The sequence below is a fragment of the Megascapheus bottae genome, chromosome 2 (assembly GCF_031878675.1).
Source record: "Megascapheus bottae isolate mThoBot1 chromosome 2, mThoBot2.hap1, whole genome shotgun sequence".
Taxonomy (NCBI): domain Eukaryota; kingdom Metazoa; phylum Chordata; class Mammalia; order Rodentia; family Geomyidae; genus Megascapheus; species Megascapheus bottae.
Window position 1 is genome coordinate 81,523,176 of NC_143510.1, and position 14,615 is coordinate 81,537,790.

The 14,615-nt window shown below is 40.9% G+C and overlaps 1 protein-coding gene and 1 pseudogene across 4 annotated transcripts in view; both read left to right on the forward strand.

Annotated features, from left to right (window-relative positions):
• The window catches only part of Scyl2 (SCY1 like pseudokinase 2), a 41,975-nt gene extending 39,517 nt beyond the window's left edge, over positions 1-2,458 (forward strand). For all 4 annotated transcript variants that reach the window (XM_090328480.1, XM_090328483.1, XM_090328482.1 and 1 more), the window contains exon 18: positions 108-2,458. In XM_090328480.1, the coding sequence (XP_090184606.1) occupies positions 108-752 (645 nt within the window). In that variant the 3' untranslated portion in view covers positions 753-2,458. The remainder of the gene's footprint in view (positions 1-107) is intronic.
• A 2,265-nt stretch (positions 2,459-4,723) lies between these two features.
• On the forward strand, positions 4,724-6,642 carry LOC150067409 (myotubularin-related protein 10-like; annotated as a pseudogene).
• Positions 6,643-14,615: the final 7,973 nt, after the last annotated feature.

Here is a 14,615-nt window from a genome sequence, read left to right on the forward strand (position 1 = left end):
ACAACTTAATTATAACTTGTCTTTTAAAATTGAACCTACCAATATTTCATAATTAAAAAGTACTTGGGGTTGCTTGGCAAATAAAGTAATTTTCCCCTGCTTTTCAGACGAAGGACTTGACAGACACACTGATGGATAATATGTCATCTTTGTCGAGCCTTTCTGTTGGTACCCCTAAACTTCCTGCTTCCAGTACCTTCACTTCCGTTCCTCCCACGGGCCTTGGCATGATGTTTTCTACACCAATGGATAATACAAAGAGAAATTTGACAAATGGCCTAAATGGCAACATGGGCTTTCAGACTTCAGGATTCAGCATGCCAATTAATACAAACCAGAACTTCTTCAGTAGTACAAGCACACCTGGAATGACCAAGATGACTGTGGGATCACCGCCTACTCTGCCATACTTCAGTGCTCTGAGTGTTCCTCCTCCTGGGGCAAAGCAGCCCCAACAAAGACCCACGGATATGTCTGCCCTTAATAATCTCTTCGGTCCTCAGAAACCCAAAGTTAGTATGAATCAACTGTCACAACAGAAACCAAATCAGTGGCTCAATCAGTTTGTACCTCCTCAAGGCTCTCCAGGGATGGGCAGCTCAGTGATGGGCGCACAGGTGAACATGGTGGGACAGTCTGCCTTTGGTGTGCAGGGGAATCCATTCTTTAACCCACAGAACTTTGCACAGCCACCACCTCCTATGACCAATAGCAGTTCAGCTAGCAATGATTTAAAAGATCTTTTTGGATGAGGGGTCTTGCTCCTATTTTTGTGGGTTTACTCCAGTTTTAATCATGAGAAAGCTGGTTTATGTCTTTGTGTAGTGGGCTTGAAGAAACTACTGTGGAAGTCAACAGTTCTGTGAAAGAAAGCACCTGTTTCCATGCCAGCCAGCATAACAGTTGAGTGGACTCCTAACCAGTTGGGTTTTTTAAAGCACTGAGGATTTTTTCCTCTCCCAAATTCCTCTTCAGGTTTTTAATGACCTAATCCTTAATCTCGGCCATCTGAGTTAATCTTGAATAGAAGAATTTTTGAATCAAATGTTTATTTTAGCTTGTAAATCTTAGTGTTATTAAAACATGGAGTTGATGGTAATTTCAGGCTCATCTACTACATACTATGTGCTGCAGAGTCTACCTTCATAAGTTATGAGTCTTCATTTTAATATGTGAAAAATCTTGATGCTGTATTGGCTTGTTTGCATTTAGTATGACTGAGTGAGAATGATACATGTAACGAGGAGGCTCGGGTCATTTGCTTTTTCCAATTTTATTTAACTTTTCAAATGAACTAATGTTTAGTACAAAAGACTGAGCAAATACTGCAGAACTTACCTTGATTTCATCTGTTTAAAAAACATTATTGCTCATCTTAAATACAAACTAATCATTGTAAATTCTATTTTAGCATGATCTGCCTCAAATAGCAATGTATTTTTCTGCATTTACTTGAAATATATTTAGAATCACTTTTTTTTCCTACTATATCACAGAAGAGCTATGTACTTGATTTGTACAGATATTTGACAAAACACTCTGATGTGATTTCCCTATTACCTTCATATTTTAGTTTAATTCATACTTCTGGAAGTTTCAGCATATGTAAATTACATTTTCAAGAAGAGATTTGTAATAATTAAACTATATTTAATGAGTAAACTTTTGAGATTTCTGTATTGTTTCAAATGTAATAAACTTCTTGAAAAATAAACAGTTGTATCTTCTGACTACCAACAGATTGATTTTCAGATTGCCAGATAATGTGGCCTCATTAATTACTACTACAAAAGTTTTAATTCTTTACTTTCTAGGAATTTCCACAACCTTTTGTTTGAATATTATAATTCAAAACCAGCCATTTTTAGAAAGGAAAGAATAAATTATATCAGGAAACCTGTTTATTTTAAATTTTATGTTTTTGTTTTAATTTTCAGATTTTTCAACCACAAAGCCTTATGGTATAAATGTCATTTGTTTTTGAAAAGTGATATTTCACTGCTATGTGATAACTTTACAACTACCTTTTAAAGAACTGTATATGTGTTATAATTGCTGCCATACCATTTGTGGTTTTTAATTATCTGGAACCAGCAATCACTTAAAATAAATCATAAGAAGTTTTGTGTGCTGGTACTCTATTCATTGACTGTGAATGTTCACTGAAAACAGTGCACACACAGTTGCACACGCAATGTGTTTCAGACAGCACTTGATTATAAAATATAATTTGGTGTAATTATTACTCTTGCTGCCAGAATTCAGTTAAGAAGGCCTATAAATAAGCCATTTTCACATGTAGTTTACCTGTGAGCTGTACATTGTGGCATGGTTTAAGAAAGGCTTGGGAGATTTTTTTTTTTTTTTTGCATACACATTCAAAAAAACCCAACAACCTAGAGAAGTCGAAAACATTCTTATCAAATACATTTACAACCAACTTAGCACCTTATTTTGGGGGGGGGGTCATGGGGCTTGAACTCTGGGCCTGGGCTCTGTCTCTGAGCTCTTCAGCTCAAGGCTACTTACCCTCTACCCCTTGAGCCACAGCCCCACTTTGCATTTTCTTGTGGTTAATTGGAGGTAAGAATCTTGGGTTCTTTAGTGCCCAGGCTGACTTTGAACCTTAGTCCTCACATCTCAGCCTCCTGAGTAGCTAGGATTACAGGCATGAGCCTCCTTGCCTAGCAGGCAGCTTATTTTAAAACTATTTCTTTTGGGGAAAGTTTACATATGGGTATATGTATTTATTGTTGAGGATATTGTCTTTGTAATAGTTCAGTAGCTATTATTTGGGAAAATGATCTTTTTCTCTTATAAAATGACTCGATGTTAGTGTTGAATTTCTAATTAGAAGGAAATCTTCATACAACAGCTTATATGACTTGAACTTCTAAATTTGACAGTAAATTATTTGAAAACCATAATATGTAAAATTTAGGTAATTTTTACTTGTTATAAGTTGCTGCTGGGCAAGTTGGCTCATGCCTGTAACCCTAGCTACTCTGGAGGCTGAGATCTGAGGATCTCAGCAGTTCAAAGCCAGCCCGGGCACTAAAAAGTCTGTGAGACTCTTATCTCCAATTAATCACCAGAAAACCAGAAGTGGCACTGTGGCTCTAGGGATAGGGCAGTAGCCTTGAGCTGAAGAGCTCAGGGACAGCGCCCAGGCCCAGAGTTCAAGTCCCTTTGTTGACCAAAAAAAAAAAAAAATGTTGCCATTCATTGAGGTAATGGTGGTGCTACATTTTTATAACCTGTAAAATACCTCACATGGGTTGCTTTTACTTATTAAAGGAAAAAGTCTATGTGAAAATCCTGATAGCAAACAATGTGCACCAAATAAATTCTAGCTTTGCTCTACCTGTCCATATTATGTGATATCATACTTTGTGATTTACTTGTCTTGGAATAATTTTAAGGCAAATGAATCTGTGACAACATAAACTATATAAGATTTTAAGAAATGTTTAACATTGAGTTTGAAAGTGTAATAAGTCATGTATCTTTTCATTTGTTTTGAGACATGATCTCACAATGTAGCCTAGGGTGTCCTGGGCTTATCTCTGTCCTGCCTGGCCTTCTTAACATGTGAACCACCACACCCAACTAAGATATCTTTTGTATTGTAACCAGTATATAAAGTAAATTCCCAGAATAAAAGTTTGAGAAATTGATTTTAGTAAATGTAGTATGCTCTATGTTTTATTTTAGAAATATTTTCCAACTCTATGTGTGCGCACACTCAGGGCTTGGGTGCTATCCTTGAACTTTTTTACTTAATGCTGGCGCCATCCTACTTGAGCCACAGCTTCACTTCTAGCTTTTAATGGTTAATTGGTGATAAGAGTCTCACAGACTTTCTTGCATGAGCTGGTGTTGAACTGTGATCCTCAGATCTGAGCCTCTTTTGTAGGTAGGATTAAAGGTATGAACCTTTAGCCACTGGCTATTTTAGTAATATTTTCAGAAGTTAATTTTACTCCTGCCTAAAAGAATTTAGGACTTCAAAATGAAGTAATTCAGAAATCCCTGTCTCTTTCTGAGCAGGTTGTATGGAGGAGCTCTTTTTTGTTTTTTATTTTTTTGGGGGTGCCCTTAGTTTTTTCTCTCAGGGCAGGGCTAATACCATGCCTTCACTTCTGGTTTTTTCTTTCTTTTTCTTTGCTCTTCTTTTTTGTTTGTTTGTTTGTTGATGGTAATTGAAGATGAGTCTCACTGACTTTCCTGCCTGGGCTGGCTTTGTTTGAACTGTGATTCCCAGATCTCCTCAGTAGCTAGGATGACAGGTGTAAGTCACATGTGCCTGGTGAAACAGTTTTAACCCAAAGAGATCAGAATCAGGGAGAGAAACCCCCCTCCCCAGTCTATAGTCAAGTATTCTTTATCATATTACAACTGTTTCTATAGGAATTTCCACTTCCAGAGATGCTTTTGTTGAGATCAATCTATGTAGCAGATATATGTTCACAGGTTATCGTGTACCACAAATACATTTGTATTGGCTCTTCCTGTAAGTGGCCTGAGGTGACCTGTAAAAATGGTTCCTAGGGCACTCGGCGGAGTCTCCGCCCCCCAGGCCGCCCGACGGGCCGTGCCGCAGACAGGGCCCGGGCGGCGGCGCCGGGAGCTCTGAACCCTTGCAGGGCATCCGCGCGGCGGCCGGCCCCGCGGCTGGGGAGGCTCGGGGCGGGAAGGCGGCGGTGGCGGCGGCTGCAGCGCCATGTTCTCCCTCAAGCCGCCCCCACCCACTTCAGGTCCTACCTGTTGCCGCCTCCCCAGATGGATGACCAGATTAGCTCGGAACCGAAGATTAAGAAACTGGAGCCGGTCCTTTTGCCAGGAGAAATTGTGAACGAAGTCAATTTTGTAAGAAAATGCATTGCAACAGACACGAGCCAGTATGATCTGTGGGGAATGCTGATAGGGAGCAATTTCAAAATCTCCTTTATCACAGATGACCCAATGCCATTACAGAAATTCCATTATAGAAACCTTCTTGGAGAATGTGATGTTCCCTTAACGTGTCTTGAGCAAATTGTAACAGTGAATGACCACAAGAGGAAGCAGAAAGTCCTAGGCCCCAACCAGAAAGTGAAATTTAACCCAACAGAGTCAATCATTTATTGTAAAGATTTCAGAATTGTCAGATTTCCCTTTGATGAATCAGGTCCTGAAAGTGCCAGAAAGGTATGCCTTGCAATAGCTCATTATTCCCAGACCTCCAGCTACTCTTTGCATTTGAATATGTTGGGAAAAAATGCCACAATTCAGTCAACAACATTAATGGAATGCCCGCAGGAGGAGGACCAGGAGGAGGAAGGAGGAGGAGGAGGAGGAGGAAGGAGGAGGAGGAGGAGGAGGAGGAGGAGGAGGAGGAGGAGGAGGAGGAGGAAGAAGGAGCACCACTGGCAGTGGCAGCAGCCAGAAAACTCCACTGTTTGAAATGTCCTCAGACTGGGACAGAGAAATCAAGAGGACTGGTGCTTTGGGGTGGCTTGTGTGTTCCATTAATGAGGGTTGCATGATATCCACTTGCCTTCCAGAATACTTAGTAGTGCCAAGTTCTTTAGCTGACCAAGAAAAGATCTGAAGATCTTTTCCCATTCTTTTGTTGGAAGGAGGATGCCGTTCTGGTTGGTGCTGGAGTCACTTGAATGGCAGTGCTCTTGTACGAATGGCCCTGATTAAAGACATGCTGCAGCAGAGGAAAATCGACCAGAGGATTTGTAATGCAATAACTAAAAGTCATCCACAGAGAAGTGATGTTTACAAATCAGGTTTGGACAAGACCTTGCCCAGTATTCAAGAAATACAGGCAGCGTTTGTAAGACTTAAGCAACTCTGTGTTAATGAGCCTTTTGAAGAAACTGAAGAGAAATGGCTATCTTCACTGGAAAATATTCGGTGGCTAGAATATGTCAGGGCCTTCCTTAAACATTCAGCAGAACTCCTGTACATGCTAGAAAGTAAACATCTCTCCGTAGTCCTAGGAGAGGAAGAGGGAAGAGACTTGAGCTGTCTGGTAGCTTCTCTGGTTCAAGTGATGATGGACCCTTATTTCCGGACAATTACTGGGTTTCAGAGTCTGGTCCAGAAGGAATGGGTCATGGCAGGGTACCAGTTCCTGGACAGATGCAACCACTTAAAGAGATCAGAAAAGGAGTCTCCCTTGTGTCTGGAACCCACATAAAGCTGTGGAAACTGTCCTACTTCCGCTGGGTGCCCGAGGCTCTGATCTCCCTCGGGGGCTCCATCATGGCCTTCTACAAACTCCCTGCTGGCTGACAAGATAGACATGCTCCGCAGAGGTTGCAGCAGCAGCGCGGTGGCCTGCTGGAAGCCTGCTACAGACCAGGGCAGGATGTACTTCCAGGCCTGGGGCCCCGCACGAAGCCTCAGCCACGCCGGACTTCCCCTCGTCCTTCCCGTTTTCTCCCGTGGGGAACTTGTGTAGACGAAGCATCTTAGGAACACCACTAAGCAAATTTTTAAGTGGGGCCAAAAAATATGGTTATCTACTGAGACGCTAGCAAACGAAGACTGAATTGTCCTGTTCTTCCTGAACATTTATTTTGAGGGAAACCTCTTAGTTTTTCCCTCCCCATCAGAATTGCTAACATAGGCATTTAAAACAGATTATTTTATACCTAAGAATAATAGTCGAAATTTGCACTAATCCTGAAAACCATGTTGAGTCTTCTTCCCCACAGTTCTTCCCTAGAAAAGTAAGTTTTGTTTTGATGTCTTATTCCTGTCATTACCAGCCTGACGTATTTTTGTGTGTTCTATAGACACACGTTCCCCTGTTCTTATAACTTTGATCAGACTGACCACCGTGATTTGTATCTGTTTCCTAATACTTACTAAAGGTTACCCAATACTCGGCCAGATAAACAACCCAGGGAAGGAGACATCTCCAGGGACATGAGCAGCCGCTAAATAGTCCTGTGTTGGCCTGCCCATGCCCTGGGATCCCTGCAGGAACTCTCCTGACCAGGGTCCAGTGCTGGGGAATTGATTATTTTAGATATTCCATTTGGGGCCTTAGAGCACTGTGAATTGGAGTCAGGAGTTTGCTTCTAGTGCCATAGGACTGCCTTTATACAGTGATACACACTGCAGCGTTAAATCATTCGCTGTAGGTGGTATGACTCAATGTAGAAGTGCCTTTGCCATTAAGCTACGGATCACAGAAAAATAGAAGTTCATTTGTTAACATTCCTGTATTACAATCCCACCACATACTGAAAATCAGTTTTTCATATTAAGTTTCCTACCAGCAGCCCTAGGAATCCCCAGAGCCACCGTTCTGAGAGGTGCCAAGGACACAGAAGGCTTTGGGATCCTGCTCCCGAGCTGGGGCAGGAGCCAAGGGATGTGGGGGGCTTTCTGGGCCTCCCCAACATTTCCATTTATTAATACTGCTGTTATCAAAAGCCCCACAAGTGCCACCCCATTCCTGTCTGAGATTCCTTCCATCTCCCACTGTGCTGGGAGCCTGGTGGACACTGCAGGGGCCAGTCCCACCCCGCCCTCTGACCCCTGACCCCGGACCCCTGCCCAGAGGGTGGGCATCTCACATTTGACAATATCACTTTCTTACATTGTCCCATCCAGCAGGACATAACCTAGGGCCAAGAACCTAGAGGGAGGAATGAAAGGGACAGGAGACACAAAGAAGGCAGCAAGACAAGCGTTCTGATCAAGCTGCAAATTTTATTTTTCACACAGGGGTTTATATGCCTCATTCAGGAGAGGCAGGAGGGGAGGTAGGGTAGATGAGTAACTTCAGGAACTGCTTGGGTAAGGTCTGGGTGGTAGGATGTTTGCACCAGATAAAGAAAACCGTCTGTGTAAGCACAGAATTTGCTGCTTCTATCAGACTGTGTCAGACGGTGCTTCCTGGGGTGTGGGACCCATGCAGGCACATTCCTGCGCCGATAGTTCAGGGGGAGGAGAGTGCACTCCTGACATTACATTGCCATCTTTCAAGATTTAAAAATGTTTTACAGTCCGATGTCCTTTTATAAAACAAGATAGTTGCTTTTTCCGATAGTCTGTTGACATGCCTGCGTACTGACTAGTGATCCTTCATCAATTACCTGCCTTGTCAAAACTAGTTGATGTCTCTAACAGAGGTTGCTGTAAAATGTCCTAGGAGATTCATCTTAGGCATAAACCCAGCGTTTTTGCCAAGTTATTGCCTAGAAAATAAGGGCTACTTCCAGCTACTACAAATTAGCATTATTGCCGGGACATATTTTATAGACCTTGATTAGAGGCCAACCCTGAACCTCTCAAGATACACCACTCCAGGTGTGTTTATATTTCTTCCTTTTCATTACGCTGCTTTAAAAAAATACATATATACAAATTGTTCTAAGTTTATTTTTTGATTGAGCATTTCTTCCCTTTTCAACCTCTGAGGCAATTTTTTGTTATTGCTGTTCACTGACCAGTTTTTAAAAGATTAGGTACTGTTAATGCTATTTTAAAATAGAAAATGGGCATATTTTTGTATGGTAAATTCAATTAAGATGTTTTTATTTTTGCTGGGTAATTGTTATATCATGATTATTGTGCCACTCCTCAGCGTGCATAATATGAAAAACAATAACAGCCTTAAGTCTGGGCCGTGGTGACTGACAGCGGTCGGGAGGTGTGGCTACGTGAAGTGGAGCAAAGAGCTCAGACTTTCTAGTGTTGAACGAAAAACACGTGCGTTATTCTTCCATGATGGGAACCAATCTTAGAACCAAAAAATGTCTAACTTTAAGTAAAAGATGTGATTGTAGTAATAGATAGTGAAAACTGTTCAGCACTACCCCTCAACAAGCTTTTGCCGTAGCTGTAACCTTCCTGTTAAAACTTGACTCTACAACAAAACTAAAACCATTGTGCTAGAGCTCATGAGCTGAGTAGCACGAGCGGGAAGGTGAGAGGTGCTGTTCAACAGAATGGATGTCAAGGGCACTGACTGCTGAATAAAATTTCTAGAGAAAAAAAAAATGGTTCGCTACTCTCTTGACCCAAAAAATCCCACAAAATCATGCAAGTCAAGAGGTTCAAATCTTTGTGTTCACTTGAAGAACACCGGAGATATAGCCCAGACCATGAAAGGTATGCATATCCAAAAGAGTATGCAGTATCTGAAGGAAGTCACTTTAAAGAAGCAATGTGCTCGTTCATCCACTATGGAAAGCAGTATGGCAGTTCCTCAAAAGACTAAACATAGAGCTCCCCTATGACCCAGCAATTCTACTCCTTGGCATTTACCCAATCGTCCAGAAACAAGGACATACTAAATCCACTAGCACAACTATGTTCATTGCAGTGCTATTTACTGTAGCAAAGATATGGAACCAACTCAGATGCCCCTCAGTTGAGTGGATCTACAAGATGTGATATTTATACACAATGGAATTCTATGCTGACAATCAGAACAACATTGCCCCATTTATAAGGAAATGGAAAGATTGGAAAAAATCTTAAGTAAGCCAGGCTCAAAGGAACACAGGCTCAATGGTTTCCCTCATTTGTAAAAATTAGTACAAACTTTGGAATCTCCTAGCAGAGGATTACTATAGCTCAAAACCTAGATACATAAGGCCATATAGGATGAGGCTAAATGAAAGGACCTCCAGGATATGGAAACAGCCATGTAATGTGTGATTGTTGTTCTTAATGTACTATGTTATTTCTCATCTCTTTTGTTTCCCTTGGTTGTCTTATATTATTACAGCATCTTGTTATGTTATATTGTATATATGGTTATTTGTTCATTTGAAATAGGAAAGGGAAGGGGGAAAACAAGATGAGGGGAAGGGGTGGGGAGGGAAATGGCGACAAAGACATGAGAAGGGATATCAATGTGTGTGAAGTAATGCATCTTCTATCTTGTGAATATAACTGTAGCCCCTCTATTAATTACAATAAAAATATACGGGGAGGGGAAGCAATGTGTTTCAGTGGTGGAGTTAGCAGGTGTGTGCTTACCAAACAGTGGGGCTGGACATGGTTGGTGGTCCAGAAAGCATGTTAAATTTCTGCTTAAGATTGCAGAGAGCCCCGCTGAATGGAAGGTTTAGATGTAGACTCTGGTCATTGAACATATCCAGGTGAACAAAGCATACAAGGTGCACTGCCATGCTTTCAGAGCCCATTCTGGGAGGGATACATGAGCTCCCTGCCACACTGACCATTATGGAAAAGAGCTAATGGTTCCCAAATCCGAAGAGGAAGTTGTGCAGAAGAAACAAGTATCCCAGAAGCAACCGAAGAAACAAAAACTCATGGCATGGGAATGAATTTTAGCATAAAATAAATTAATGTTGGTTATTGCTATTTTAAAAAATGTTGGAGGAGGGAGAAGAGATGACAGGAGTATACGTGCTCAAAATGAAGTTACTGGCTACTGAGGACTACAGTACTTACAGCACCCAGATATATAATGGAATCAAACCTTATAAACTTGGGAAAGAGGAAGTGCTCCTGGAAAAGCCATTTCACCCAGTGGAGTGTGTTGGATATTCAACACTTTTTAAAATTTTTTCAATCTCAGGCAAAGTGTTCCAGTGCTCAGAGTAAATTCCCTGGACTGCAAGCCAAATATTTGAAATTTTCTTTTTTTTAATTTTTTTAAATTGTAATTAGTAAAAGGGTTACATGATATTTGCCAGATAGAAGGTGCATTAATTCATATACATTGATACCCTTTCACATGTCTTGGTACCCATTTCTCTCCCCCCCTACACCCCCCATATTTGAAATTTTCTGTTGTTCCTATTAATTTAATTTTTTTTTTTTGGTCGTGGGGCTTGAACTCTGGGACCTGGGCACTGTCTCTGAGCTCTTCAGCTCAAGGCTACTGCCCTACCCCTGCAGCCACAGCCCCACTTCTGGTTTTCTGGTGGATAAGAGTCTATGGACTTCAGTGCCCAGGCTGGCTTTGAACCATGATCCTCAGATCTCAGTGTCCTGAGTAGCGAGGATTACAGTGTCAGCCACTGCACCTGACTTAAATATGATTTATTTAATTGTTATAAAAATATAATTTCCTCATGGAATTGATACAAATGAATGAGATGTTTTATATTACTGTTTTGGCACATAGTCTTTTGCAATCCAACATGTACTTTTTATGTTTACATAGAATGTTTCAATTCAGACTGTCCTGTTTTAAGTACTATATAATGCATATGACTAGTAGCTTCTGTAATATATTAGATAGTGTGGGTACATGTGGAAACTACTCAAGTTGAAAGGAGTGAACAATGGCAGTTACCAGCCAGCTCCAGACTCCAAAGTCCATTCTTTATGCTGCGGGAGTGATGCTTCACTAATTAGTGAATATCAGCAGAGGGCACTCGAGTAACACCCACAAAGCAATAGCAAGCTTCTGCTCTGGCTCCCCAATTTCATTCACAGTGTGAGTGCAACAGCCCAAGCCCAAGCTCCAGCTGCACCTTGTTGCATCTATTTTGTTCTTCCTATCCTAGGGCTTGAACTCAGGGCCTGGGTGCTGTCTTTGTGCTCAAGGCTACCACTCTACCACTTGAACCACAGATCAACTTCTGGCTTTTTTCTGAGTAGTTTATTGGAGATAAAAGTCTCATGGGCTTTTCTGCCTTGGCTCGCATTGAACCTTGATTCTTGACCTTAGCCGCCTCAATAGCTAGGATGACAGGCATCAGCCACCAGTGCCCAACTACCTTGTTGCATCTTCCCAGTTCTTGTGCCATTGTGGGGCAGCCCCAATGGATCACTTCTAAGGCAATTCTGCCACTGGTCCATACTGCACTCTTTCTCATCCACACAAAACTCTCCATATGTATGTAACTAATGGCGCATTCATGCTCAATGGATAGAAGACAGTGCAGAGTGCTTTATTCATTCGTTCATCTGTTGGAATAGGGAGAAAGTCATTTTTAAGAAAATTTTACTTCTAACAGTTGATACATTATACCATATTTTTTAAGGTAAGGTCTCTCAGATTGCAGCCCAGACTGGCCTCAGACTTAGCCATAATCCTGTTTCAGTCTTCTGAGTGCTGGTATTTCAGCTGTGAATTATCATACCTGGTCATTGAAGGTCACTTTTGTAAACAGATAAAAATATTGTCTGGTAGAACAGCAAAACCCAGAGCAAAATATGTGAGCTGTTGATATATTTATCATTTAGACATTAAATATTGTAGAAATCTAAGAATCCACACTTAGGGGCTCAATAAATGTATGTAGGATAAATATTAAAACTGGCTGGTTTCTGGTAGGACAATGTCTGGCAGGAATAGAGTTAGTCTAAAATCAACCAGAAGGTGTCACTATGTCCCAAGTTATTTCACCAGCCAGGTTCTAGGGGTACTTTTGAGTATAAATAGGAGAAATTATTGATAAATATATCTGTCTTGAGGTATTGAATTAATAAGATGATGATGGATAGAAATACTTGTGTGGAAAATGTATTGTATGGGCTTGTGGTTTTATTTTCACCTTAGGTATTAATCCTGTTCCCTATATGTTGAAATGATCTTCCATGCCCAGAGTTCTATTAGCACTCCAAAATTTATTTTGATCTTCATTTTTTTCTACTATTTCAGTATTGTAACGCAAATTCATTTATCCACTTATTTATTTTGACATTACTGAGGACTGAACTCACAGCCTTGCACTGGACCCCTCCACTCGAGTCATGGCCTAGTACTCTAATTAAAATAAAATAGAGATATTTAATACTAGTATAAAAATACAATAGTCTAGAGGGCCTGGAGTATGGCCTAGTGGTAGAGTGCTTGCCTAGCATGCATGAAGCCCTGGGTTCAATTCCTTGGTACCAGGTACACAGAAAAAGCTGAAAGTGGTGCTGTGGCTCAAGTGGCAGAGCACTAGCCTTGAGAAAGTCTGACCAAGGACAGTGCTCAGGCCCTGAGTTCAAGCCCCAGGACTGGCAAAAAACTGACAAGAAACATAGAGCCAAATTAATTATACTCTAGTACTTGATTTACAGCTGAAATTTGTGGGAGCAGTGTAGTAGACTAAAATAAGTGTTTGTGGCAGGTGGGTTTGAATCCTGGCTTCACAGATGAACTGTAATTTTGAACAAGTTCTTGAGCTAGCCTCAATTTCCTCATAAGTAAAATGAGGATGATATCTATTCATCATTTTACTTTGTAATATCTACTTCTCCATTCTACTTTAAGAGCACAAATGATGAAAGCTGTTTGCTTCATTCTTTCTCATCTGAAAGCCTATACTACCATCTCTTCCTCTAGAGAATGCTCTTTCACCTTTAATCTGCAGGTGAAGGCTGGCATGGTTGCCTGTACTCATATGTCCCTCTAAAGTGGCACTCATTGTAATGTGATGGACTCATTCTGTTGTTGTTGTTGATTTCTTCAAGGGAAATAATGCCTAGAAAGGGCCTCTTCTGCCCTCCACCCCAGTAGACTCTTAAGGAACTAATGAATCAATAAACTGAATGAGCCTCAGTTCTATTAAGCCTTGTTACATTCGCTTTTATTATTATAATGACAACTTATTATTATACTTACAACTTAGAAAAATATTTGTTTTGGATAATAATTCTTTTTCAAGAGAATCAGTCCCAAATCAGATGGCTCTGTTACTTTGTGCCTGTAGCAGCACAGTACATCACGGTAAGGGCACATAGTAGAGCAAAATCATTCATCTCATGACTGGAAAGTGAAAGGAAGGAGAAAGGAACATGATCCCACTATCCTGGGAAAGGTATACCCCCAATTACCTAAAGCCTTTCCACTGGGTCCCACTGGTTTCCACTCAGTGATGCTACGCTGAGGATCAAACTATAATGAACTTTTGGGGGAACACCACATATCCAAACCATAGCACTAAGCTTCGTATTTTCTGTTCTCTCACCAACTGCTCTAGTCTAGAACTTAAGAGGACTTTCTTTTTTTTTGCACAGTCAGACTTTTTAGTTCCACATCCCATCTCTGTTTTGTTTCTTAGCTGTGTGACCTTAAATGTTTACTTCATTTTTTCCATGTCTTGGTTTTCATATCGATGGATGCTATTGTATCAACCAATTACAGTAACCTGTCTCAGGATCACTGGGGGATTAAAAGAGCTAATGCATTTTAAGTGCTTAAAGTCTGATGCCTGGAAATACTCCTAAAATTTGAATGACTATTGCTAGCAACCATCCAATGTACCACCATGAGACTTTGCAAATCCAGTTATCTATAAGCAATACATTCTGCAAGAATGGTTAGTGTTCTTAGCAGCCAAAGACCCTTAGAGACTGATTTTAGTCTTCCTTAATAATGCCCCAAGAGTTAGGTAACCAAAATCACTGGTGGAGGGGGTGGAGGAATAAATTAGAAGTTTCAGCAGTGATAACTTTCTGTAGCAAGAGAGCATGATTTTATTTTATTCAGATTGTATTTCCTTTTAACAAGCTTTCTGGAGAGAGATAAAGACTTGGTAGAGAGATTAGATGTATGTTTCCTGTGGCCTTAATATGAGGGAAGGGAAGAAGGAAAGAAAAATGAAGGAGAAAGAATAGGAGAGGGGAGGGATGTGATAGAGAAAGAAGGGAGGATAGAGGGAAGAAGGGGAGAGAGGAAAGAAGAG